General features: G+C 41.9%; 1 protein-coding gene across 1 annotated transcript; it reads right to left on the bottom strand.

Annotated features, from left to right (window-relative positions):
• Positions 1–1,384: 1,384 nt before the first annotated feature.
• Positions 1,385–21,494, bottom strand: LOC106577273 (CD209 antigen). The gene is made up of 9 exons (XM_045723004.1): positions 21,285–21,494; positions 20,903–20,996; positions 20,653–20,754; positions 17,860–18,603; positions 12,645–12,769; positions 12,299–12,423; positions 9,536–9,685; positions 2,375–2,528; positions 1,385–1,636 (listed from the first exon to the last, which is right to left on the bottom strand). Exons 2-9 carry the CDS (start codon positions 20,979–20,981, stop codon positions 1,529–1,531), a joined length of 1,587 nt encoding a protein of 528 aa, XP_045578960.1. The 5' UTR covers positions 20,982–20,996; positions 21,285–21,494; the 3' UTR covers positions 1,385–1,528.
• Positions 21,495–22,084: the final 590 nt, after the last annotated feature.

The following is a 22,084-nucleotide window of genomic DNA, read 5'->3' as shown; positions in this document are numbered from 1 at the left end:
GTCAGTCTATAGTGTGTCAACATGAGTGTCAGTCAGTCTATAGTGTGTCAACACGAGTGTCAGTCTGTAGTGTGTCAACATGAGTGTCAGTCAGTCTATAGTGTGTCAACATGAGTCTCAGTCAGTCTATAGTGTGTCAACATGAGTGTCAGTCAGTCTATAGTGTGTCAACATGAGTGTCAGTCAGTCTATAGTGTGTCAACATGAGTGTCAGTTAGTCTATAGTGTGTCAACATGAGTGTCAGTCTATAGTGTGTCAACATGAGTGTCAGTCAGTCTATAATGTGTCAACACGAGTGTCAGTCTATAGTCTGTCAACACGAGTGTCAGTCAGTCTATAGTGTGTCAACATGAGTGTCAGTCAGTCTGTAGTGTGTCAACATGAGTGTCAGTCAGTCTATAGTGTGTCAACATGAGTGTCAGTCTGTAGTGTGTCAACATGAGTGTCAGTCAGTCTGTAGTGTGTCAACATGAGTGTCAGTCAGTCTGTAGTGTGTCAACATGAGTGTCAGTCTATAGTGTGTCAACATGAGTGTCAGTCAGTCTGTAGTGTGTCAACATGAGTGTCAGTCAGTCTATAGTGTGTCAACATGAGTGTCAGTCAGTCTATAGTTTGTCAACACGAGTGTCAGTCAGTCTATAGTGTGTCAACATGAGTGTCAGTCAGTCTGTAGTGTGTCAACATGAGTGTCAGTCAGTCTATAGTGTGTCAACATGAGTGTCAGTCTGTAGTGTGTCAACATGAGTGTCAGTCAGTCTGTAGTGTGTCAACATGAGTGTCAGTCAGTCTATAGTGTGTCAACATGAGTGTCAGTCTATAGTGTGTCAACATGAGTGTCAGTCAGTCTGTAGTGTGTCAACATGAGTGTCAGTCAGTCTATAGTGTGTCAACATGAGTGTCAGTCAGTCTATAGTTTGTCAACACGAGTGTCAGTCAGTCTATAGTGTGTCAACACAAGTGTCAGTCAGTCTATAGTGTGTCAACACAAGTGTCAGTCAGTCTATAGTGTGTCAACATGAGTGTCAGTCTATAGTGTGTCAACATGAATGTCAGTCAGTCTGTAGTGTGTCAACATGAGTGTCAGTCAGTCTGTAGTGTGTCAACATGAGTGTCAGTCAGTCTATAGTGTGTCAACATGAGTGTCAGTCTATAGTGTGTCAACATGAGTGTCAGTCAGTCTATAGTGTGTCAACACGAGTGTCAGTCAGTCTATAGTGTGTCAACACGAGTGTCAGTCTATAGTGTGTCAACATGAGTGTCAGTCAGTCTGTAGTGTGTCAACATGAGTGTCAGTCTATAGTGTGTCAACATGAGTGTCAGTCAGTCTGTAGTGTGTCAACATGAGTGTCAGTCAGTCTATAGTGTGTCAACATGAGTGTCAGTCAGTCTATAGTGTGTCAACATGAGTGTCAGTCAGTCTATAGTGTGTCAACATGAGTGTCAGTCTATAGTGTGTCAACATGAGTGTCAGTCAGTCTATAATGTGTTTGCATCCACATGCTCGCCTCCCTCCCCCATAATGTACCCTTACTTGGCAACTTGTGATCCAATCATCACGTCTCCCTCCTTCATCATCGTCTGGCTGTAGGGTCTCATGTAAGGGTCCACACTGAGGAACACAGCCTCCAACAGGACCTGAACAGTGGTCTATTCATTAGTACACACCGTAGCGAAATATTTTGCAACTGAAAATATTTTGCTACAAAAATGTGTAATTTCTTAAGGGGTGTATTCATTAGTGGACACCGTTTTGCAAAGAAAACACGTGTTTTTTTGTTGGAAATATTCTGATTAGTCCCACCCCGTTTCGGCCCATATAACCTGTTTCTAGTACAAATATATTAACCACAGGTTATCAAGTCATTTCACATGCCATGGAACATGTTAGAATTGCAAAAGGAACATGTTCATTTTGTGTGAAGTTCCCGGTAGGGCTTCAGTACGTGTCCAAGACCATTTACCCCTCTGGGGCATTAAAGGGCAATTCCGCCACTTTTCAACTTCATATTCTTTATCTCCAGCACCAATCCAGTGTCTACATGTGAAAACAGTGTGTTTCTGTGATCCGTGGTTAAAAAGATAAGAAGGTCCTCAAAAAGTATTCTGTGACGTCACAGGGTAGAATTAAAACAGTGATTTCTTGCTCCCCGTGTCACTGCAAATCTCAGTGTTGAAAAAACACCGTTTTTAAAATGTTTTAACTTTTGATGATGTCATCAAGTAGAACCTTTTTAAAGTTATATATTTTTTCTACAAAACATAGAAATGCAGCATTTCCACATATGTAGACAATGGTATTGTGCTGCATATGATGAAGATAAGGTTGGAAAATAGTGGAATTGCCCTTCAAAGTCTATCCTATCCTATCCTCACCTGTCCATTCTTGGGCTGCGGCAGCGTCTCCTCCCTCAGATGGAAGTCACTAGCCTTGGGGAAACCCTGGAAGTGCTGGTGTAACGTCCAGGCCTTGGACACAACCATGGTGCTCTGCTCCTCAGGTTTAAGACAGTAGATCTGTAGAGACTGGCTGGAGGGAAGAGGAGACAGAGGTCTGAGTGTATGAGAGAGACAGAGGGAGATGTAGAACATGTGTTGTGTGCCTTGGGTTGAAATCACAGCGTAAATATTTGCATTCCTTTGTGCATATGCTAATAAATCCTATCACAGCTATGTTTACTCAGGGCAAGTCATGAAAACTATTGTTTAGCCATGTTTACTCAGGGCAGGTCATGAAAACTATTGTTATGACATAAAAACAGATTAAGCTACTTTGGGTTGGGAGCAAAAATACATTTTCATTCTCTACTGCAATATAATGGACAATAAAGTATTATTCTTGTAATTCAAATGATTCTACTTCATTACCTGAATATGCTGATTACTGCAGCATAAAACTCAGGGGCGCAACTTTGGTTTTAGAAGTGGGGGGGGGGCATAAAAATAAATATATTATTAACAGCCTACCCGACCGCTCGGAGATGTCTGCATGGTCCTAAAGCACACATTTGCCCTGTTTTGTATCACATTCCAATGATAAAACTGGGGGGGACAACATTGAAATGTCTTCATGCTCCCGTCCCCAGTGAAAGTTGCGCCCCTAATAAAACTGAAGAAGTATGTCCAGCTATCCTAGGCCTAGTCTTCAGACTCTACATTTTATTTATTTATTTAACTAGGCAAGTCAGTTAAGAACAAATTCTTATTTACAATGACAGCCTACCCCGGACAACACAGGGCCAATTGTGCGGCGCCCTATGGGGCTCCCAATCACAGCCAGATGTGATACAGCCTGGATTCGAACCAGGGTGTCTGTAGTGACACCTCTTGCACTGAGATGCAGTGCCTTAGACCACTGCACCACTTGGGAGCCCGTGTACATTGAGTACGTTCATTACCAAGCTATATTTCACTGTGTAAAGCGTATGAACTATTGTCATCTATGTTTTCTATTAAATATTTTGGTAATTGAATGGAATAGACATCTAAGCACTGCCACTGTGGATTTCAGAAAGCTTCATTTCAGCTACTTTGCAACAGTGTTGCTATGGGTTACTATATAGGTGGCTGTAAGGACTTTGATCTCGAATGCATCTCGAATGTCCACTTCATACAGAGAAATGACACCCCAGCAATGAACTAAAGCAGCCGTTCAGAATGAAATATAGTTGTGATGAATGGGCTTTTATGGAATGCAATATATGCACGTGTTCAGACAAGACAATTCAACCCAAGGCTGGTCCCAGATCTGTTTGTATGCCAACTGTACCAACATGCAACCAACTCCTATTCCTATAGTCGTTGTCTGTGGTTGAAGTTTAATTCTTGGTTTGAAACAGACGACCAAGCTATTCTGTGCTAACCGTTATGCTTAATGTTAAACTGATCAATATGTGTTGTTAGTTCAATGTTTCTCAGGCGTCAACATGCGGAATAGACCTACTTCAGCAACAACAACAAAAAGGCGAGGAGCTGAGGAACCCTACCCGTAAACTACATGCGTGCTGGTAAGCATCTCATCCAAGCAGCCAGATAACGGAATGGGACTAGTCCTACTTTTAGCTAAAGCGAATCCACATTCGTACGAAATCCGTTAGTAAACGCGTAATTACGCGGTGTCCACATTCCCCACCGCGAAATCGACTGAATGAGTGTAGGCCAACGTCTCCTAAACGCGGAACTTGTAAATTCGATAAACCTTTGTACCAGACAAACACTGAATATTAGGGTAGAAAGTGTGGGTATGTCTGTTTACTTTACTGTTTGGTCCGTGCTTGCGCGTCTGCTGTTTCAGTTCAGGCTCGCCCACGTCTGCTGGAGAAAGTTGGCTTGTCGGTGGATCTCAGGATTGGATATCGTAGCCGATCTGTCGCAGTGTCCGGAAGGGAACTGTGGGCTTTGTTACTTGCATTGGAGTTATAATGTTGCCTAACCTTTCACCCTAATATTTCCTCATCGACCTCATTGAACAGTGGCACGCTCTGCGGTGACAGAAGTTGTAGCCTAATGCTACGTTCATAACCAAGTGGAAAGGTAGTATTTGCCATGTACGACTTGGATAAATTCCTCTTGAACGTCCCCTCCAATTGGTAATTACTAGAGGAAAACTCGTCTATCATCCCTGAGCTCAGACTTCTCCCATATGCTGATCTCTGACGTCACATACTAAGAAAATGACCTCCAGAACAGCATTTTCGGCAGTTAAATGCAACAATAAAAAGCAATCTATGAATATCGTTTTGTAACATTATAATTCGTTTACAAGCATGATATCCATGGTTAATGCAGCTTGTTGGCTTTTAGCCAATTGCAGTTTCTCAATGAGTTCAAAGCATGTGAATGCATCCAACTTGTATTACGACTTCACAACTGGTACTTAGCACCTTCCCACTTTGTTATGACCGCAGCATTTCTCCGTCAACTTATGCTGCATTCATAACCAAGTGGAAAGGTAGTGTCGTTTATACTAGAGGTGTGCCGAGTAGGCAGACAAATGAGTATTTTTTATTTAACATTTATTTAACTAGGTAAGTCAGTTAAGAACAAATTCTACAAATAATTAAATTCAAATAAGAACTAATTATTATTTACAATGACGGACTACCCCGGTCAAACCCGGACGACGGTGGCCCAATTGTGCGCCACCCTATGGGACTCCCAGCCGGATGTGATGCAGCCTGGATTCGAACCAGGTACTGAGATGCAGTGTCTTAGACCACTATACCACTAAGGAGCCCGAGTGGCGTAAAGGATATGAGCAATTTTCTTGATACGATTATGATTAGAGTATTTTTTGTATTATTCGTGATCGAAAAAATATATAAATTTTCGTGTGCCAGCACGCATTTTTCTCATGTCAGTCAGTCGCTGCTACATTGTCTAAATAGCTCAACTGGATAGTTTGCCTGTCTGTAAAGAGAAGGGCGGGCTGTATATTGATCCTGCTGTTCTGATTGGATAGAGTGAAGCTGTATTTCTCTGTCCACTGGTTTCATAATTTCACCCGATCACTTTCACTTCTGTTTCGGTGGGATCGTTCACGTTAGCCTGCTGCTATGATAATTCACATGGCAAGGACGTTTGCTATCAAGCTATCAATGAGCTTAATATCTAACAAACGGGCGAGGGTAGGGAAGAAAAATGAAACGCGCATTCTGACTGATAGCAAAATGAGGACCACAGACACAGGTCAAACACACACACCCCTCCGCAACTCCTAATCTGCAGGTTGTTTGGTCTATAAACGTGCAAGGAGAAAGGTATTTGCCTACATCTACTTAGGCATGTTAAAACATTGACGTTTTTTACAAGCACGAGTATCATCCGATCCGACTGTCAACTGTCAATTTACAGATAAGATTACGAATACGAGTATGGCCATGTCGGCACACCCCTAGTAATTACCAGTTGGATGCATTCACATGCTTTGACCTCATTGATAAGTTAATGGCCAACAAGTTGCTAGCAATTTTTTTACCTTCATTTGACTAGGCAAGTTAGTTAAGAACAAATTCTTATTTACAATGACCGCCTACACCGGCCAAACGACGCTGGGCCACGCTGGGCCAATTGTGCACCGCCCTATGGGGCTCCCAATCACGGCCGGTTGTGATACAGCCTGGATTTGAAACGGTGTCTGTAGTGACGCCTCTAGCACTGAGATGCAGTGCCTTAGACCGCTGCGTCACTTGGGACCCCAAGTGTAAACTAAGTGTTCAAAAACCATATTGATAGATTGTTTTTTATAAATAATGTTTTGTTAAATTTAACTGCCAAAAATGCTCTTATCGAGGTCCTTAGTAGGTGACATCAGCGTTCAATATGTGTGAGAAGTTGAAGCTCAGAGATTTCCCACTAGTAATTACACGTTGAAGGGGCATAAAAGTGCATTTTTCCCAGTCGTATGTGGTAAATACCACCTTCCCACTTGATTATCAATGCAGCATAACATTAAAAAACATTAGTGCTTCTGTGGTAGCAGTGGTAGCCTAGCCCTAGAAATAGTATGCCAAATTTAGGATATTGACTTAAATTTGGATATTGTCTTTTTTATTTAAATGTTTATTATTAATATACGTTTGGCATTCTATTTATAGGGATATTGGCAGCATATTTTAGCACATATTTCATTTTATTCTTCCACCTCCACATTAATTGATTCATCACTTGTTTTCCCATAGTAGCTGATAGTCATAGGCCTAGCTCTGGTCCAGGGCGTTAGTGCGCGTTTCACTTCTAAAATAACGCTTTGAACACACCGACTGTAATTAGTGCAAAATAGTATGCTGCGTCATCTAGATATGTGTGCAACAAAAGTTCAACATTCACCTTCTGCTACCATTTCTGTCAAACCGTTTACGCATACGTTCGATAAATCCAACGTATTGCAACAGCCTCTGCAACGCAATCGTGCAAGGCAAACGCAGCCTTCTATTGGAAATGAATGTACTTCTGGTTTACCAAAACGCAAAACTTCAGTCACTGTGTTCAAAGCGTAAGATAGAAGAGGAATGCGCACTAACGCTCTGGACCAGAGTTATGGAAGGAGGAACTGAAGATTGAAGCTCCAATCTATTTCGCTAGGTGGCGACAATAGTCCAGACAAAGTATCAAGGACTTTCTACACACCGATACACCAAGACTTTTGCACTATTATTACCAGTACAGCATACATGGTCTATAGGGACCTATTATATTACCAGTACAGCGTACATGGTCTATAGGGACCTATTATATTACCAGTACAGCATACATGGTCTATACTGACCTATTATATTACCAGTACAGCATACATGGTCTATACTGACCTATTATATTACCGGTACAGCGTAATGGTCTATAGGGACCTATTATATTACCGGTAAAGCATACATGGTCTATAGGGACCTATTATATTACCGGTAAAGCATACATGGTCTATACTGACCTATTATATTACCAGTACAGCATACATGGTCTATACTAACATATTATATTACCAGTACAGCATACATGGTCTATACTGACCTATTATATTACCAGTACAGCGTAATGGTCTATAGGGACCTATTATATTACCAGTACAGCATACATGGTCTATACTAACATATTATATTACCGGTACAGCATACATGGTCTATACTAACATATTATATTACCAGTACAGCATACATGGTCTATACTAACATATTATATTACCAATACAGCATACATGGTCTATACTGACCTATTATATTACCGGTACAGCATACATGGTCTATAGGGACCTATTATATTACCAGTACAGCGTACATGGTCTATACTGACCTATTATATTACCAGTACAGCATACATGGTCTATAGGGACCTATTATATTACCAGTACAGCATACATGGTCTATAGGGACCTATTATATTACCAGTACAGCATACATGGTCTATACTAACATATTATATTACCAGTACAGCATACATGGTCTATACGAACATGTTATATTACCAGTACAGCATACATGGTCTATAGGGACCTATTATATTATCAATACAGTGTAATGGTCTATAGGGACCTATTATATTACCAGTACAGCATACATGGTCTACAGGGACCTATTATATTACCAGTACAGCATACATGGTCTATAGGGACCTATTATATTACCAGTACAGCGTAATGGTCTATAGGGACCTATTATATTACCAGTACAGCATACATGGTCTATAGGGACCTATTATATTACCAGTACAGCATACATGGTCTATAGGGACCTATTATATTACCAGTACAGCATACATGGTCTATAGGGACCTATTATATTACCAATACAGCATACATGGTCTATAGGGACCTATTATATTACCAGTACAGCATACATGGTCTATAGGGACCTATTATATTACCAGTACAGCGTACATGGTCTATAGGGACCTATTATATTACCAGTACAGCATACATGGTCTATACTGACCTATTATATTACCAGTACAGCATACATGGTCTATACTAACATATTATATTACCAATACAGCATACATGTTCTATACTAACATATTATATTACCAATACAGCATACATGGTCTATACTAACATATATTACCAGTACAGCGTACATGGTCTATACTAACATATTATATTACCAATACAGCATACATGGTCTATACTGACATATTATATTACCAGTACAGCATACATGGTCTATAGGGACCTATTATATTACCAGTACAGCATACATGGTCTATACTAACCTATTATATTACCAGTACAGCATACATGGTCAATACTAACCTATTATATTACCAGTACAGCATACATGGTTTATACTAACATATTATATTACCAGTACAGCATACATGGTTTATACTAACATATTATATTACCAGTACAGCATACATGGTCTATACTGACATATTATATTACCAGTACAGCATACATGGTCTATACTAACATATTATATTACCAGTACAGCGTACATGGTCTGTAGGGACCTATTATATTACCAGTACAGCGTACATGGTCTATACTAACATATTATATTACCGGTACAGCATGCATGGTCTATAGTGACCTATTATATTACCAGTACAGCATACATGGTCTATACTAACATATTATATTACCAATACAGCATACATGGTCTATAGGGACCTATTATATTACCAGTACAGTATACATGGTCTATACTAACATATTATATTACCAGTACACCATACATGGTCTATACTGACTTTGTACTGTTAAATAAGAAGCTGTTACGTTTCTTTGCTAATACATCAGGATTTCTATTTCTTAAGCTGCTTCGCCAGTCCACTTAACTCCATAACAGTTTCTGATAATATAATGTTGGGATTTCATTACAAAATAAAAACATAAACAGCCTAAAATTCTCGTTTGAATATCCAATGTGACTAAATTATGTCGCCGGCTGGGTTTTGAACCCGGGTCATATGTGCAAGAGCAGACTGTGTTAGCCCACCATGCTAAGATAACGGTCAAGTTACCTATGGTTGTTTTCCCCAATGAGCTTAACACAAAAATCTAAAACAGATCATCAAAATGTCTCATGTTTCAAAACACATAGTTACAATGTGGACGGTGTCTTCTCACACATCCAGTGGAGGGTCGTTGTGCATGGTACGTCGTTCCAACTCTTTAGTGGGTCTGATACCTTCTTTGAGATATGAGCGCAGTCTTCAATCTGATGTTCATCATTTGGTTCCCCATCCCTCCAATACCTATAAACAAGACAACAAATAGGACGGCAAAAAGTGATTAAAAAATCAATCAAACAGGCTACAGCCCAGATAGACGGTAAAAAGTAACCTGGAACAACACAGATAATCAGACGGTAAAAAGTAACCTGGAACAACACAGATCATCAGACGGTAAAAAGTAACCTGGAACAACACAGGGAAACAGAAGGTAAAAAGACATCCAACACATACATATGACATTTACATTTTAGTCATTTAGCAGACGCTCTTACCCAGAGAGACTTACCGTTGGTGCATTCATCTTAAGATGACAAGGTGGGACAACCACATATCAAAGTCATAGTAAGTACATTTTTCCTCAGTAAAGTAGCTATCAGCAAAGTCAGAGTTAGTAAGGGGTGAAAAAGTAAAGTGTGAGTGTTAGTTCATGAAAGGCTTTTGGGGGGGTGTGATGGGGGGGGGGGTATGTGGGATGATTTAAGCTACTTTCTGAAGAGGTCGGCTTTCAGATGTTTTTTGGAAGATTGGCAGGGACGCTGTTGTCCTAGCTTCAGGGGGAAGAGATTGGACTGGGCTTCCGTAAAGGTGGGCCAAGAAACCAGAGGTGGGAGAACTGAGTGCTCGGGTTGGGAGAGAGCTGATCAGAGATGCACGCTCAAGTCTTTTGAACAGAAAATAAAAAAAGGATACCGGTCTGTAGTTTTTTATGTCAGAGGAGTCGAGTGTTGGTTTCTTGAGGAGGGGATTGGATCGGGACATTTTGAAGTCAGGGACGCAGCCAGTGGTCAGAGATGAGTTGATGAGGGAGGAGAGAAGGTCTCCAGAGATGGTCTGGAGAAGGGAGGAGGGGATGGTGGGCAGGTTGTCAGGTGGAAGTTACATTTTCCTCCTTTTTCACTCAGCTGCCCACAGCCCTGTTCTGTAAGCTCGCAATGAGTCACAGCCACAGGGCAGGAGGGGAGGGCCGAGCCGGCCGGGAGGAAAGGGGACAGTGCGAGTCATAGGATGTGGAAAGGGAGGAGAGTAGGGTCAAAAAGCCAGAATCGGGAGACAGGAGGGAAAAGGATTTAGCAGAAGGGAGAGATGATAGAATAGAAGAGGAGAGAGTAGCGGGAGAGAGAAAGAGTGAAGATTGCGACGGCGCATGGCCATCTAGATAGGGGCTGAGTGGTTAGGGATGGAGGAGAGGGAGACAGAAAAGGAAAGAAAGTAGTGATCAGAGACCTGGAGGGGGTTGCAGTGAGATTAGTAGGAGAACAGAGACCTGGAGGGGGTTACAGTGAGATTAGGAGGAGATCAGAGACCTGGAGGAGGGTTACAGAGAGATTAGGAGGAGATCAGAGTCCTGGAGGAGGGTTACAGTGAGATTACTAGGATAACAGAGACCTGGAGGGGGGTTACAGTGAGATTAGTAGGAGAACAGAGACCTGGAGGGGGTTGCAGTGAGATTAGGAGGTGAACAGCCTCTAGTAAAGATGAGGTCAAGCGTATTGCCTGCCTTGTGAGTGGGAGGGGACTGGGGAAAGGTGAGGTCAAAAGGGGCAAGGAGAGAAAACGAATCGGAAATGAAGGAAAGAAATTAATCAAAGGCAGACGTCAGGAGGTCTAAGTCGCCAAGTACGAAGAGCGGTGACCCATTGTCAGTAAATTAGCTTTAAGGTGTCAAGCTCATTGAGTAACTCTCTAAGGGCACCTGGTGGGCGATAGATAACAACAATGTTAAGCTCAAGTGGACAATTGACAGTGACAACATGAAATTGAAATGAGGAGATGGACAGGTGAGAGAGGGAGACGAGAAAATCTCCAGTTAGGAGAACTGAGTAGTCCTGTGCCATCACCACGACTAGCAGATGCTCTCGATCTATGAGAGAACACGTAGTCAGATGAAGAGAGAGCAGTTGGAGTAGCAGTGTTCTCTGGGGTGATCCATGTCTCCGTCAGAGCCAAAAAGTCAAGGGACTGAAAAGCAGCATAGGCTGAGATGAACTCTGCGTACTTGACCGCAGATCGGAAAACCAGGAATTCCACATGGGTTGTGCGTGCATGGTACACTAAATTAGAAGGGTTGTAGTCAAAGGGTGGGGAGTGTCTGTAAAGCCTACAGGGAGAGGAGCGAACAGGTACAGAACACACTAATAGTTGCCAAATCTACAAAAGAGCAGGAGAGGAGGAACCACCCCCTCCAATACAGCCACTGATTACCAAAACAACAACAGTCCCAAATTGCCCTGCCCCTTAATCCTGGTTGACGGGTCAACAATCATCTGGAAGTTATGAGCAGTCAGCAGTTCACGCACCAAGTGCTTAAAGTAGATGGCCCTAGCTAGGGAAAAGACAGTACTAGATAACAACAAATTAGGACAAATGTAATGTATCACTCCTGGAGATATCATGAGCTATAAAATTAGCTATAACATTAATCACACTGCGATGGAGCCTCAGAAACTGGTTATGTACACTCAAAAAAAAGAGGTGAAGCCACTCCCCCTTCAATTCAGGAGTCCTAGCTATAGAAGGAAGCACATAGAAACAGACAGTAAAAAGTAATCCAATACCAACACAGATAATCAGACGGTAAAAAGGAATTCGTTACAAATTAGACTGTAAAATATCATCCAGAACAAGTTCACTCACGTAGTGCCAGGTGCTGATGATTGGCCTAATGCGCCATCGTTAATCCACTCCCAAACCCCCTCTGTATTGGTGTCATGGAAACCAAGATAGATGTCCAGGCATCCACTCCATTTATGGATAAATTCCTATTGTTTTGTCACAAAGAAAAGATCCAGTCACAAAGAAAAGATCTTGAATCACATACAAACATACTTTTGTGTCAGGATTATTCACATTTTATTTTGGAGGGGGGCTTGCAAACATTGGTTAAAGATAGTGACATGATAAAGTGAAAAACAAACAGGAGTTGAAATAGAAACAAAATGTTGAAATGATCAAAACATATAATTGACTAACTCCCTCTCACCTGTTCCTTTTTGCTGTTAATGATCACCAGGTGTGCTCCTCGCTTCAGACAGTCCTGCCTGCTCTCTGTCCAGGATTTCTTCTCAGTAGAGAGGTAGTACCAACTGGACTCAAACTTCTGCCATCCTTGGGGACAGGAGCGTAGAGGTTATTTCATGACAAACCCATGATAGCGATCACATTTGTCTACATCAGGGACAAAATAGCACCTTATTCCCATACGTAGTGCACTACTTTCAACCAGGACCCAAATGGCATGGTCATTTAGAAACAACAGTGTCCTTGGTGACTTTCAGTGGGAATGGAAGCTTGTCCTTTCAGTTCCCCAAAATGTTTTGACCTAGATTCAATCAGATCAAGTGTTAAGGCGACTGCAGACAGCTGCATAGCGGATGTTTTGCTTGTGTTGGAGGTGGAACTGTGTTAGAGCCGTGAGTGGCTGCTCTTGTGACCAATGTCACGAAGCCACAACCACCTCACTTGTGTTAGATGTTCAGAACGAGAAAGTGTAGGCTATATAGAAATAATGATGCTCGAATGGAAAAATCATTCAAATAAATAATGCAGATTCTATCATTAGAATCATTACAGTGTTCGAATGTGTAAACAAGGCTGCATGGGATCTCTTAATGCGAATCTGTGCAGCCAATTGCAATGTCTGCATTAGGTACACTGAGTGTACAAAACATTAGGAACACTTGCTCTTTCCATGACATAGACTGACCAGGTGAATCCAGGTGAAAGCTATGATCTCTTATTGATGTCACCTGTTAAATCCACTTCAGTCAGTGTGGATGAAGGTGAGGAGACAGGTTAAAGATGGATTTTTAAGCCTTGAGACATGGATTGTTTATGTGTGCCATTGAGAGGATTTATGGGTAAGACAAAAGATGCCTTTGAACGGGGTATGGTAGTAGGTGGTAGTAGGTGTCAGGCACACCGTTTTGAGTGTGTCAAGAACCGCAAAGCTGCTGGGTTTTTCACACTCAACAGTTTCCTGTGTGTATCAAGAATGGTCCACCACCCAAAGGACATCCAGCCAAATTGACACAACTGTGCATTGTAGTCAGTATGGACCAGCATCCCTGTGGAATGCTTTTGACACTTTGTAGAGTCCATGCCCTGAAGTGAGGCTGTTCTGGGGGCAAAAGGGATGAAAGTCAATAATAGGAAGGTGTTCCTAATATTTTGTACACTCAGTGTATAATGCCAGGAGCTGCTTGTGGATTTGACAGCTCTAACGCAGTTCCACCTCTGACACCATCAAAACAACTGCTATGTGGATGTCAGCTAAACCGGATCTGATTAAATATACCCCTTACTGAACATGAACTGATCTGCTCTAGTCTATTTGAAATATCCAAAACTCAAAAATATGCTTTGCTTGGTTGCTTTCCACAGAAACCTTTTTTTAAACAAAAGTCTGACCCCTACTTACTGAGAAATGAACCATCACACCAAAAGGTCATTTTTGATTAATCAACACAGCTCCATCCTGTTTACTTTCCAAACACTGGGAAGACACACATGACAAACCAGATGCCTACTCAGCAGCCTGGTATCAACTGATAAGCGTCCACAGCCAGCTGCCTTCGCAGAAGCCTGATATCAACTGATAAGCGACCAGAGCCATCTAAGTACACATAAATCTGTCTTTGCTGACAAATCTAGGTGTTTTTGCCAACTCTTTGAATAATCTACATCAAAGGTTCTTAAACATTTTCAGCTCAAGATCCAAATTAGAAATTGACCTTACTCCCATGACCTAAATTGTCCTCCAATGTCCCAAATTATGAAGAAATAGTGTGTAGATGTACTCATAACTTGCAACCCACCTCCCACATGCTCAGGGCCCACTTTCAGTCCCGACCCATAGTTTAAGAAACTCTGGTCTACATGCAGAGTATTGCACAATTGATCATCCAACTAATGAAATTATCAGATTTATCTTGTATCCGTTACATGTCCGTTTAGGTTAAAAATCCATTGTGTTGGATGGGCACAGCATAAGTTAAAAATGAAATAACACTCATTTCGAGGTAATCCAATGGATTACATTAAATGACTTGTATTGTAATCCGTCCAACCCTGATCGGTAAAAATACACAAAATCAAGCGCACCTAAAATATATATTCTTTAGAAAACAATTAGGCTGCTATTTGGATCAAGCCAGGCCCCCAGTGTCCGATCTGGAGCATGAAGTCAAGTGCTCTGTTGGTCGCCCACTGCATAGCAAACTAGCAGTGCCCAAAAAACCCTGGTCTGCCTTAGAAAGACGAAATCCATTACGATCGCTAGAACGGCCCCATTTTTTTAAGATGCTGTTTTGGGCTCAACAATTTGTTTACTAAGATCAAGTTTGATCCCCTAGTTGAATTATTTGAAAGTTTTCTACAAATCGGGATATTTAATTAAATAGTGATAAATTCTGATCACTATGTTGTCATCACACAGGACCACGTGCTGACACAGACCAATCACGGGCCGGCAGGCTTAGAGGAGGCTCACGCCCTGATACACGTGCTCTCAGGCAGGATGAAAACGACTACGTCGACCATGATGCTTTGCTAGTTACGGCTGCTTTCAACGTGATCCTTAGCGATTTTCTGGGTGACATTCAGCCCCATTCAGCAATATGGCACGCTTCAAATTAAAATAATTACGGCTTCATTCGCCATCAGAAATTCTCCATAATAAATGAGTGGACGACGTCAGCGTTATCACTATGTACTGGTCTTAATGTCTATGGATCTAGCAGATCTGGAGTACTGTGAAACAGTCGATTGATCTAGCACAGTGGTTCCCAAACTTTTTATAGGCCCGTACCCCTTCAAACATTCAACCTCCAGCTGCGTACCCCCTCTAGCACCAGGGTCAGTGCACTCTCAAATGTTGTTTTTGCCATCATTATAAGCCTGCCACACACACGCTATGCGATACATTTATTAAACATAAGAATTAGTGTGAGTTTTTGTCACAACCCGGCTCGTGGGAAGTGACAAAGAGCTTCTATAGGTCCAGAGCACAAATAATAATATAATAATAATAAATAGTTTTGCTGTTTATTTAGCCATCTTACATATAAAACCTTATTTGTTCATCAACAATTGTGAATAACTCACCACAAGTTAAGGAGGAGGGTGTGCTTGAAAGGATGCACATAACTCTGCAATGTTGGGTTGTATTGGAGAGAGTCTCAGTCTTATATCATTTTCCACACACAGTCTTTGCCTGTATTTAGTTTTCATGCTAGTGAGGGCCGAGAATCCACTCTCAAATGGTACATGGTTGCAAAAGGCATTTTTGTCTTAACAGCACGGTTTGCCAAGGCAGGATATTCTGAGCGCAGCCCTATCCAAAAATCTGGCAGTGGCTTCTGATTAAATTCTATTTTCACTGAATCGCTTGTTGCAATTTCGATGAGGCTCTCTTGATCAGATATTGGTAAGTGGACTAGAAGCAGGGCATGAAAGGGATAACGAATTCAGTTGTTTGTGTCGTCCTTTTCCAGTTTTTGATGACTTGGAAATGGATATAAATAGTATTGTTCTTTTGTAAGAAAAAGTGTGTGGAATTCACCCACTGATGCAATGTATTGTCAACTGTAAATGTGAATGAAAATTCGTCCTTTTCGGGAAAGTACCTCCGTAATTGTGCACCCAATTCACTCAGGCTATATCATATTTGACATTGTCCATAAGCTTTAGTTCATTTGCACACAAAAGAATCATACAATGCTGGAAAGACCTGTGTATTGTCCTTGTTAATGCAGAAAGAAAATAGATCCAGCTTCTTAATCATAGCCTCAATTTTGTCCCGCACATTGAATATAGTTGCGGAGAGTTCCTGTAATCCTAGATTCAGATCATTCAGGTGAGAAAAAACATCACCCAGATAGGCCAGTCGTGTGAGAAACTCGTCATTATGCAAGCGGTCAGGCAAGTGAAAATTATGGTCAATAAAGAAAACTTTAAACTCGTCTCTGAATTTAAAAAAAACGTGTAAATACTTTGCCCCTTGATAACCAGCGCACTTCTGGTTATGTTGTAAAAGCGTTACATGGTCGCTGTCCATATCATTGCATAATGCAGAAAATACACAAGAGTTCAGGGGCCTTGCTTTAACAACTTAACCATTTTCACTGTAGTGTCCAAAACATCTGTCAACCTGTCAGGCATTCCCTTTGCAGCAGGAGCCTCTCGGTGGATGCTGCAGTGTACCCAAGTGGCGTCGGGAGCAACTGCTTGCACACGCGTTACCACTCCACAATGTCTCCCTGTCATGGCTTTTGCACCATCAGTACAGATACCAAAACATCTTGATCACCAAAGTCCATTTGATGTCACAAAGCTGTCCAGTACTTAAAAAATATCCTCTCCTGTTGTCCTGGTTTCCAGTGGTTTGTAGAAGAGGATGTCTTCCTTAATTGACCCCCATAAACGTAACGGACATATACCAGGAGCTGTGCCAGGCCCGCCACGTCTGTTGACTCCTTCAGCTGTAACACATATAATTCACTGGCTTGTATGCAAAGAAGTAATTGTTTCAAAACATCTCCTGCCATGTCAGTGATGCGTCGTGAAACAGTGTTGTTTGATGAAGTCATTGTCTGTATAGTCTTTTTGGCCTTTTCCCCCAGCATTGTCCCAGCCATGTCCACGGCAGCAGGAAGAATTAAGTCATCCACAATAATATGGGGCTTGCCTGTCCTAGCCACTCGGTAGCTCACCATATAAGACGCTTTTAGCCCCTTCTTATTAATGGTATCTGTTGCTTTTATACATGTCTTACTACTCGAAAGTCGTCTTTATTCTCGCTCCAAAAACTGTGGCTTATTTTTCAAATTGTCATGTTTGTTTCTAAATGTCTGCACAAGAGTGAAGGTTTATGGTTAATGTGATTGGATGTTAATTATTTTACTAGGCTACCTGTATTTTACATGGTATTGTTTTTTCGCTGAACACTAGATGGTTTAATTTTATTTTTTGCAGTGAAACGAGGCTACTCAGGCGAGAGAAAAAAAACTCACCCAAATGTATAGCCCCGTTGGAAAATATAAATGTACTGTTTGAAAATGTGAATCATTTAAAAAAATGTGGATCACATTTTTATTTGGCGTACCCCCGACAGCATTGCGCGTTCCCCAGTTTGGGCAGACCTAATCTAGCAGATCTGGAGTACCACAAAACAGTCAAGTCATTTTACAGTTTCTTACCACTGCTCTGTTTGTTTAGCTCTTCCTTCAAGTGGTCTCTCTCTTTAGTCAGGGTGTTGTAACTAGTCTGTAGCTGGTCTTTCTCTTTAGTCAGGGTGTGGTAACTGGTCTGTAACTGGTCTCTCTCTTTAGTTAGGGTGTTATAACTGGTCTGTAGCTGGTCTTTCTCTTTAGTCAGGGTGTGGTAACTGGTCTGTAACTGGTCTCTCTCTTTAGTCAGGGTGTTACTACTGGTCTGTAACTGGTCTCTCTCTTTAGTCAGGGTGTTAGAACTTGTCCTTAACTGGTCTTTCTCTTTAGTCAGGGTGTTGTATCTGGTCTGTAGCTGGTCTCTCTCTTTAGTCTGGTTGTTGTAACTGGTCTGTAGCTGGTCTCTCTCTTTAGTCAGGGTGTTGTAACTGTTCTGTAGCGGGTCTCTCTCTTTAGTCAGGTTGTTGTATCTGGTCTGTAGCTGGTCTCTTCCTTTAGTCAGGGTGTTGTATCTGGTCTGTAGCTGGTCTCTCTCTTTAGTAAGGTTGTTGTAACGGTTCTGTAACTGGTCGCTCTCTTTAGTCAGGGTGTTGTATCTGGTCTGTAGCTGGTCTCTCTCTTTAGTCAGGGTGTTGTATCTGGTCTGTAGCTTGTCTCGCTCTTTAGTCAGGGTGTTATAACTGGTCTTTAGCTGGTCTCTCTCTTTAGTCAGGTTGTTCAAACTGGACGTCTGGAATCTCTCTGCAGAGTAGTAATGACCAATGATTCGGTTATCTGTCAAAATAGAAACATATCGATTTTTTGGACAATTTTATAAAACGAAATTCAGCCACACGAGTGGATATGGTATACACATGTGCTTACATCACTGAGGACAACACAGTAATTTCCCCACTGTGGTCATTTGAACATCTAAATATTGAACTACTGATGATGAAGAATGTAAACTCAGCAAAAAAAGAAACGTCCTCTCACTGTCAACTGCGTCTATTTTCAGCAAACTTAAAATGTGTAAATATTTGTATGAACATAAAAATATTCAACAACTGAGAAATAAACGGAACAAGTTCCACAGACATGTGACTAACAGAAATTGAATAATGTGTCCCTGAACAAAGGAGGGTCAAAATGAACAGTCAGTATTGTCACGACTCCTACCGAAGGTGGCCCCCCCTCCTGCTCGGGTGGCGCTCGGCGGTCGTCATCACCGGCCTACTAGCTGCCACTGATTCCCTTTTTGTTTTACCCCCTTTTCGTTATTAGGTGCACCTGTTCCTAGTTGGGCTGATTAGCGGGCTTTATTAGCCAGCAGGCCCGCCTGCTCTTTGTGCGGGATTGTTTCTCTGTTTGCTTTACTTGGTGACACTCTGATTTTGTATTTTGCAGTAGTGCGTGTGTTTGCGCCAACAGTGTTTTGTCCCCTGTGTTTGGGGCACCTTGTTTTGTTGTGCTCTTTGATCGCTGTTTTGGGAAGGCTTGTGTTTTAGCCGTTGTGGTTATTAAAGCCACTACCCTGTATCGCTGCTTCCTGCATTTGATTCCTCCAGTATGACACCCAAGCCTTACAAGTATCTGGTGTGGCCACCAGCTGCATTAAGAACTGCAGTGCATCTCCTCCTTATGGACTGCACCAGATTTGCCAGAAGCCCTCACCCGCCGATCCAACAGGTCCCAGACGTGCTCAATGGGATTGAGATCCGGGCTCTTCGCTGGCCATGGCAGAACACTGACATTCCTGTCTTGCAGGAAATCACGCACAGAACGAGCAGTATGGCTGGTGGCATTGTCATGCTGGAGGGTCATGTCAGAAGGAGCCTGCAGGAAGGGTACCACATGAGGGAGGAGGATGTCTTCCCTGTAACGCACAGCGTTGAGATTGCCTGCAATGACAACAAGCTCAGTTCGATGATGCTGTGACACACCGCCCCAGACCATGACGGACCCTTCACCTCTAAATCGATCCTGTTCCAGAGTACAGGTCTCGGTGTAACGCTCATTCCTTTGACGATAAACGCGAATCCGACCATCACAACTGGTGAGACAATACCGCGACTCGTCAGTGAAGAGCACTTTTTGCCAGTCCTGTCTAGTCCAGCAACGGTGGGTTTGTGCCCATAGGCAACGTTGTTGCGGGTGATATCAGGTGAGGACCGGCCTTACAATAGGCCTACAAGCCCTCAGTCCAGCCTCTCTCAGCCTATTGCGGGAACAGTCTGAGCACTGATGGAGGGATTGTGCGTTCCTGGTGTAACTCGGGCAGTTGTTGTTGCCATCCTGTACCTGTCCCGCAGGTGTGATGTTCGGATGTACCGATCCTGTGCAGGTGTTGTTACACGTGGTCTGCCACTGCGAAGATGATCAGCTGTCCATCCTTTCTCCCTGTAGCGCCTGTCTTAGGTGTCTCATCGTACGGACATTGCAATTTATTGCCCTGGCCACATCTGCAGTCCTCATGCCTCCTTGCAGCATGCCTAAGGCACATTCACGCTGATGAGCAGGGACCCTGGGCATCTTTCTTTTGGTGTTTTTCAGAGTCAGTAGAAAGGCCTCTTTAGTGTCCTAAGTTTTCATAACTGTGACCTTAATTGCCTACCCTCTGTAAGCTGTTCGTGTCTTAACAACCGTTCCACAGGTGCATGTTCATTAATTGTTTATGGTTCATTGAGCAAGCATGGGGAACAGTGTTTAAACCCTTTACAATGAATATCTGTGAAGTTATTTGGATTTTTACGAAATATTTTTGAAAGACAGGGTCCTGAAAAAGGGCCGTTTCTTTTTTTTACTGAGTTTATTAGTGAAAACATAATAAACGTATAAACTTACAGTAGACAGACAGGCCTATGATCCCAGCCAGTAGGAGAACACACAGCAGCCCCAGACACACTGCAGCAACTCCGGATGGTCTCTTCCACCACTGAAAATTAGCTGAATCTCAAGGTATTAAAAACTCTCTCGGGTAATGTTATTTTTTTTTTTTATATCATCCAGAATTGTAAGGGGACTAATAGGTACTCGTCTGAGAAAGTGGTGTGTGTGTGTGTGTGTGTGTGTGTATCTGTACTTGCATTGATACCTGAAAATGTAACACCAATGTAATCCTTTTTTCTGGGCTTGTTGGCATATGTGTCTTTATCAATATCCATGGTCTGCATTGTTGGATTCTCCACCTGTGTTTGTACAGATTGTCTCTTACATTTTTACACTCAAATGTGTATCTGTGCCTTATGTATCGTTATTTGAAATACTGGAGGTGAGCTTGACGTAGTTTATTTACTCATTACAGAGGAAACAGTGGGATAGTCCCAAACGTACAAACTCAATTAGTGATTACTCTGCTTAGGTAAAATATTAATATTTTAAACATAAAGTTGTATATATCTAATCCCCCCCCCCCCACAGACAGTGCACAACATTAGCATGTATTAATCAGGTGAAATGATGAAGAAAAGTCTTACCACGGTCTTTGAGAGTTGAAAAGAAGAGATGCATCCAAATATATTACATTGGTGTGTAAATATGTCCAATGTAACAGATGTACTGAGTGAGCACGAAATGTAAGATTGGAGTTGTGTGTTTTTTGTCCAAACCACTGCACATTTTGTGTCAACATCAGCATATCCTTTACCTTATTTGGCCAAACAATTATGAACTAATATACCATTGGACGATAGGTTCAGATATACGGTAACATGTGGTTAACTTGGGCTTATCCAGAAAATGTGTGAGTCAGTATGTGTAACTAAAGTTCACAGTCAACTGAAAGTTCAAGTTACAGAATGCTGCACAGAAATGTGGGGTCATTTGGACTATTAAAAAAACATAAGGACACTTAACAATGCTCAATCACTACATTTTGTTATTCTTGTCTTAACAACAAACCAATATAGACCGTGATAAGATTTATTTTCTTCATTTCATCTGTTATGATTATGTCATATTTTATGCATTGTCTGATTCTTATGTAATGTGTTAGAAGCTCTTGGGCGATCAAAATACATACAGGACAATTGGTTTAGAGATATGGAATTTGTGCTTTAAATATGAATGTTTTACCCAATAGGAGCATGTGTTGCTAGTTGGGCAGATTTTGCACCTTTGGGACTATCCCATTGGTTCCTTTGTACTGGGTAAGCTGAATCATGCTAACCTCAAGTTTTTGACGTCTGCAAACGCAGGTGCAGTTGAAAGCAAATAATCAACCAGTCCTTCAATTCGCAAGTGGCTGAAACTATCTTGAGTGGAGCATGGGGGAGCG

The sequence above is a fragment of the Salmo salar genome, chromosome ssa08, assembly GCF_905237065.1.
Source record: "Salmo salar chromosome ssa08, Ssal_v3.1, whole genome shotgun sequence".
Taxonomy (NCBI): domain Eukaryota; kingdom Metazoa; phylum Chordata; class Actinopteri; order Salmoniformes; family Salmonidae; genus Salmo; species Salmo salar.
The sequence above is the reverse complement of the archived record's forward strand: the minus strand, read 5'-3'. Positions and strand labels throughout refer to the sequence as shown.